This window comes from Epinephelus fuscoguttatus, linkage group LG21 (genome assembly GCF_011397635.1).
Source record: "Epinephelus fuscoguttatus linkage group LG21, E.fuscoguttatus.final_Chr_v1".
In the NCBI taxonomy this organism is placed as follows: Eukaryota; Metazoa; Chordata; class Actinopteri; order Perciformes; family Serranidae; genus Epinephelus; species Epinephelus fuscoguttatus.
This window is the reverse complement of record NC_064772.1, coordinates 3,536,035-3,542,703: the sequence shown is the minus strand read 5'-3', so window position 1 is coordinate 3,542,703 and position 6,669 is coordinate 3,536,035. Positions and strand designations below refer to the sequence as shown.

The window sequence follows — 6,669 nt, the reverse complement described above, 5'->3', positions numbered from 1 at the left end:
TTCATTTTGTGTCGGCTAGCAATAGTGCCTGAAATGGCAGATTGACTGGAGGAAAGAGGATGCTAGATAAGGTTTGCACCCTTGGTGAGCAGAGCAAGGTGCGTTCATGATTTTAACTCTTGATGAATGCATGATTAAAAGAAGTGAATAATGGTTGTAAGTGATTGATTTGTTTAGCTGCTGTGTGGAGCAGTTTTTATATTGTGTATTGATTCATGATGAACAGGGTTTAATTGACTGTGTTCGTTTCTTTTTAGTTTCACGGTGTAAATGGTGAGGACGGAAAAATAAAAATCCACTGTTGCACCCGTAAAGGAGACTCTCTGCGTGTTTCATAAAGCCAAGGGCAGCTACAGTGAAACTCGACTCTACAATCGAGACCTCCACCACGCTGCTGCCGGCGGCCTGCTGCGGACAGAGAGATAGTTCCCTGATCGTCCACGCCGACCCACATGTGCCACAGTTACGGTACCAGTAAGAGATTCGCATCGGGTGGCGCTTTCTCTATTATCTGCATTGAAGAAAAAGGAAAAAAAAAAAAAAAAAGGGAAAACGAACTTAAAGTTGGTGTGAAAGGAACTGATATAAACTTGTCTCATTTCTTCCAATTCATTTCGTTTTTTTTAATGACATGAAATAACTGCAAGGAGAAGTCAAAGGACTGTTGTGTTCTTATTTGTTCAAACGTGTTTTACATGTGTAGAATGTGTGATAATGAGTGAGGTAAGGTTTGAGTCTTAATGTTAATTGTGATTGAGTGAAACATTGTGTCATGAAAGCATAACTCTTGAACCTGAGCAAGTATTCCTAAAAGAGTAAAACTGTCTGACTAAATCTAAATGCTTCTTTGTTTAGGGAAATATCCTTTTGTTTTGTTAACCTTATGTCTACAAATTGTAAATGTCTGATGTGCGTGGTATTAAAATAATAATAATAATAATAATAATCCAAGGGGTTAAATTAAAGCTACCACTAATTCATATCTGAATGTAGACATAAATCACCTCTAAAATTGTTAATGAGACAAATTTCATACAATCAAAATGTCAACACCTGCTGAAGAATCAGACAAACCCCAAGAGGCACAACCTAGTAGGTGTAGTTCCCGTGAGAGAGCTTTAACAGAGAAGGGACTCAAACTGCGTGAACAGCAAGCAAAGAAAAATGAAAAGGAATTCAGCAAAGCTTACGACTCGTGGAAACACACAGCAAAGGAGGTTCGAATGAGACTGAAAGCCTTTTGTTCATCTGATGATCTGGAAAAAATGAAGACAGATATTAAACAAAAGAGTGCCTTAGTACAATGCCATTATGAACCCATTCGACGTAACCAAACTGCAACTACAGTTATTGTCAAGAGAATGGATGTATGCATCATATTAACAACTGAAATCTGTGAACTCATCGACAAACGACAGGAAAATGTTGAACAACCCTTCAATGATCACCTGGAGAAGGAAAGAGTGAGAATGGTGTTAAATAAGGAGGAACATGGATCAGTTTTTGGAAATACAAATACTGAAACTGTTATCTCTGACAAGTCACAAGAATCCAGTAGTCAACTGAGTATTGCCTCTATGTCCTCAAGTAAACGTGCAGATGCAGAGGCAGAACTAGCAGTTAAATTAGAACAAGCAAAGGCTATACAAATAATTAATGTTCAACAAGCAAAACTTGATAAATTAGAAAATGAATGGAAATTAAGGGAGACACAGATGCTAGTAGAGATCAAGCAGAAGGAGGCTGAAATGAAATTGAAGCTCGAAGAAGAAAGGACTAAATTAAGGCAGCTACAAGCAGACAACGAAGTGAAGGTTGCAGCTGCTCGAGTGAAAGCATATAGTAGCGCCGATGCCTTTGAAAATGGGTCTCAGGAGGCTGACCAGAAATTTAAAGTTGACTGTCAAAATCCTGAAAACAGAGCTTTTCTTAATCCTGAAGCAGTCCCATTCCAGCCCCACTTAGCAGCCTGTCAAGCACCAACAACTCCAGAGTATCTCAGCTTAACCCAGGCACTTGCAAGCTCACTTATTTTAAACCGTCTACCTGTGCCTGAACCAATAATATTCACGGGTGATCCTTTAAAGTTCATAGATTGGAAAATATCCTTTATGGCCCTCATTGACCAGAAGCCTCTCCCAGTCAGTGAAAAAAAGTTTTATTTAAAGAGTTATCTTGCTCGTAACTCAGAAGAAGCATATCGAGGTGCCTGGGCAGTGTTGGAAGACAGGTATGGAAATCCATTTATTGTTCAGAGAGCATTCAGAGATAAACTTGCAAGGTGGCCAAAAATAACTGCAAATAATCCAACCGCGCTCAGAGAGTTTGCTGATTTCCTTCAGGGTTGCGTGGAAGCCATTCCTCATGTCAAAGGCCTAGCCATTATAAATGACTGTGAAGAAAATCAAAAGCTCTTAAAAAAACTGCCTGAACATATGGTATGCAGATGGAGTCAAATTGTTGTGGAAGAATTGGATAAATCTGGAGACTATCCAAATTTTGCACGTTTTGCAGATTTTGTAAGAACAGGAGCCTGAATAGCATGCAACCCCATCACTGCCCCTCTCCTGATGAATACAACGGCTGAGGTGAGGACTTCTACAAGAGCCAAGACTTTCAATACAAGTGCAAAGGTTAACAATCCTAATTCAGGAACATTTGAAACTTCAAACTCAACGCCAAAGCTGCCTTGTGTTGTGTGTAAGGACGAATCTCATGGTGTCATTCGGTGTCCAACCTTTGCAGCCAAAACAGCTGATGAGAAAAAGGCCATCATTCATGAAAACCATCTCTGCTTTGGTTGCTTCAGAAAGGGGCATGTTACAAAGGACTGTAAGAGGCTCCACACCTGTAAGATATGCGGTCGATGTCATCCAACTTGCTTGCATATAGAAAGAGACCAAGATCCTGAAAGATCAAGTAGTGATTCTGAAGCCACGGAAAATCAGTCAGACACAGCTATTCACAAGGTTATGGTTCATGCCTTGACACACAATGATTCTGCCACTTCTAGTATTGTTCCTGTTTTTGTGTCATCAGTAACCGAGCCTCAGAGGGAAATTCTCACCTATGCACTACTTGATATTCAAAGTGATTCAACTTTTATTTTGGAAGATTTAGTAACTGAAATCACTGTGGACGTTCAACCCGTGCAACTTAAGCTCAGCACTATGACAGCCGCTAATACAGTTATAGCAAGTAAAACCGCATATGGTCTACAAGTTTGTGGATTTAACTCTGACATGTATGTCCAATTGAAGAAAGCCTACACAAGAGACTTTATCCCAGTTGATAAGTCCCATATTCCCACCAAAGCTACAGCGCAGCAGTGGCCTCATTTAAAACACCTTGCAGCTGAGTTACCACCACTACAGGACTGTGAAGTTGGATTGTTGATTGGTTACAACTGTCCATCAGCACTGGCGCCCTTGGAGGTCATCACAGGTGGTGAAAATGAACCATTTGCACAAAGGACCACACTTGGATGGAGCATTATAGGATCAACAAATCCTCATTTGGATAGACAAGGAAACCAAAGTTTTGTGCATCGTATAACAGTGAAGGAAATGCCACCAGCCACCGACGTGTTGAAAGTTCTTGAATCTGACTTCATTGAAAGGAGTTGTGAGGACAAGTATGTGTCTCAGGATGATGTCCAGTTTATTCAGTTCCTTAGCAATAACATCCAACAGAAAGCAGATGGACATTATGAGATGCCCCTTCCTTTTAAGGGTAACGGTCCACCATTATTGCCATACAACAGGAAGCTGGCTGTTGTTCGACTCCAACATCTTAAGAAAAAGTTAAGGAACAATAAGCAGTATTACGACCACTACACAGCCTTTATGAAAGAAATGATCAGCGAAGGTGATGCAGAGCTTGCCCCTCCTGCTTCTCATGGAGAGACTGTGTGGTACATCCCTCATCATGGGGTGTACCACCCCAGAAAGCCGGGCAAATTAAGGGTCTTTTTTGATTGCTCGGCGAAGTATCGTGGTATTGCTCTTAACGACACTCTTCTGACTGGCCCAGACCTAATAAACTCATTAGTTGGAGTTTTGTGTCGGTTTAGAAAGGATGCAGTTGCTGCGGTCTGTGACATTGAAAAGATGTTCCACCAATTCAGTGTGTCACCTGAAGGGCGTAACTATTTGAGGTTTCTATGGTGGGAGGACGGGCATTTGGAGAGTGAGCCCCAAGAATACAGAATGACTGTCCATCTCTTTGGTGCTGCCTCTTCCCCAGGATGTGCCAATTTCGGTCTTAAGTACCTAGCACAGCAACACAAAATGGATTACCTTGCAGCATCAGCCTTCCTGGAAAGGAGCTTTTATGTGGACGATGGGCTTATCAGTGTATCTTCAGCCAAGGAAGCCAAGGAACTGATTGTCGAAGCACAGGAGCTGTGTAAACGTGCAGGGCTACGCCTTCACAAATTTGATTCAAACCAAAGGGAAGTGCTCTCCTGTTTAGCCATCTCAGAAAGAGCATCAACCACTGACTCAGTCAACTTCAATCCAAGTGCGACCCCAGAAGGACAAGTACTCGGCATTCAATGGTCAGTAATGACACCTTGAGCTTTAATATCAGTGCCAAGGACTTTCCCCCAACTTGTCGTGGTGTCCTGTCAGCTGTTGCCTCTCTGTACGACCCACTTGGTTTTGTTGCCCCATTCACTCTAACTGGGAAGTGTATTCTACAAGAGTTGTGTCGCAGAGGCATTGGATGGGACGATTCACTTCCCGAAAACTTGTGTCCACGGTGGGAGGAGTGGAAGAATGGTCTTCAGAGACTGAAGGAAGTTATCATACCTAGATGCTACTGCCCTCAAGACTTTGGTAACATCAGCAGGGTGGAACTGCACCACTTTTCAGATGCCAGTAATACAGGATATGGAGCCTGCTCCTACCTAAGATATAAGAACGACAACAACGAAGTCCACTGCAGTCTTGTCATGGCTAAGGCAAGGGTCGCACCCACTAAGGTTACAAGTGTTCCAAGACTGGAACTCTCTGCAGCGGTCACATTGGTCAGGATGAGTGTGATGCTGAAGAATGAGCTTGAGATGAAAATTGATGAAGAATTTTTCTGGACTGACTCTCAGGTGCTGCTGGCGTACATCGACAATGAGGCTCGAAGGTTTCATGTGTTTGTTGCAAATCGGGTTCAACTAATTAGAGAAAACACAAACCCCAGTCAGTGGCACTATGTTGACACAGCGCAGAATCCAGCCGACCACGCTTCCAGGGGCTTTCGGGTGGCAGACATCTCCTTAACCAACTGGTTGGCAGGAGGTGGCAACCTGAAGTGCTCTCTATAGCCGACCCTCCTATGGAGCTGCTAGTTGGTGACTCTGAAGTCAAGGCAGCTCAAGTTTTTACCACCAAGGTCAATGAGGGTAAGGATATGCTAAGCCGACTGAAGTGGTTTTCCAACTGGATAACGCTTGTCAAAGTGGTTGCAAGAATTAAAAGACTGGGGGAAACATCCTGGAGACCTTTTGACAGTCAAGGAATGCAGTGAAGCAGCTGAGGTGGTCATTAAACTGGTTCAAGAGCAGGCCTTCCCTTGAGAGCTTAAGTTACTTAAAGGAGGTTCTCAAGGTGACAGTCTCCCAAGCTCAAGTCCCCTTTTTTGTCTCAACCCCATTTTGGGAGGAGGACTACTCCGTGTTGGTGGAAGACTGAGACGGTCAAGCCTGGGTTATGATGTTAAGCATCCAGTTATTCTTCCTAAAAACAACCACATTACTCAGTTGATTCTGTCTCATTATCATGTTCAGATCTGTCACCAAGGCTGGAGTCAAACTTTAATGGAAGTTAGAGCAAATGGTTTTTGGGCCATTGGTGGGAGCAAAGCTGTCGCCAAGTTAATACATAAATGTGTGCCATGTCGCAAGGTCAGACGACCTGCTGAGGAGCAACAAATGTCCCAGCTTCCCAGAGAGCGTGTTGAAGTCTCAGCTCCTTTCTCGTTCTGCGGAATGGATTGCTTTGGCCCATTTGTTGTCAAACGAGGCCGCAAGGAGTGCAAGAGGTATGGCCTCATCTTCACCTGCCTGGCTTCTCGGGCTGTGCATCTCGAAATGTTGGAAGACTTATCCACAGATGCCTTCATTAATGCTTTGAGGTGCTTTATCAGCCTCAGAGGGGCCGTTCTGCAGTTCCGTTGTGACCAAGGCACAAATTTTGTAGGAGCCAAAAATGAGTTCCAGGAAGCGCTCAAGCAATGTGATGTCAAGGCTCTGGAAGCTTTTCTGACAGACAAGCAGTGTGAGTTTGTTTTCAGCGCCCCTTTAGCAAGTCAAACGGGTGGTGTATGGGAACGACAAATTCGGACCATTCGTAATGTACTGAACATGACTGTTGCTCAGAGTCAGGGAGGGCTAGATGACTCCTCCCTTCGAACACTGCTCTATGAAGCTATGGCTATCGTTAATAGCCGGCCATTGAATGTTGATGTTATCAATGATTCTACGTCACCTGAACCTTTGACCCCAAACCACCTTATCTTGATGAAGTCTAAGGTCGCGTCACCACCACCTGGGAAGTTTGTGAAAGGAGATTTGTATGCTGTAAAAATGTGGCGTAGAGTACAATACCTGATCGAACAGTTCTGGAGCCGGTGGAAGAAGGAATACCTGCTGAACTTGACCATTCGTCAAAGGTG

General features: G+C 43.4%; 1 protein-coding gene across 1 annotated transcript; it reads left to right on the top strand.

The window, feature by feature from the left end:
* Positions 1–4,555: 4,555 nt before the first annotated feature.
* LOC125882268 (uncharacterized) lies at positions 4,556–5,320 on the top strand. The gene has a single exon (XM_049566050.1). It carries the CDS (start codon positions 4,556–4,558, stop codon positions 5,318–5,320), a length of 765 nt encoding a protein of 254 aa, XP_049422007.1.
* Positions 5,321–6,669: the final 1,349 nt, after the last annotated feature.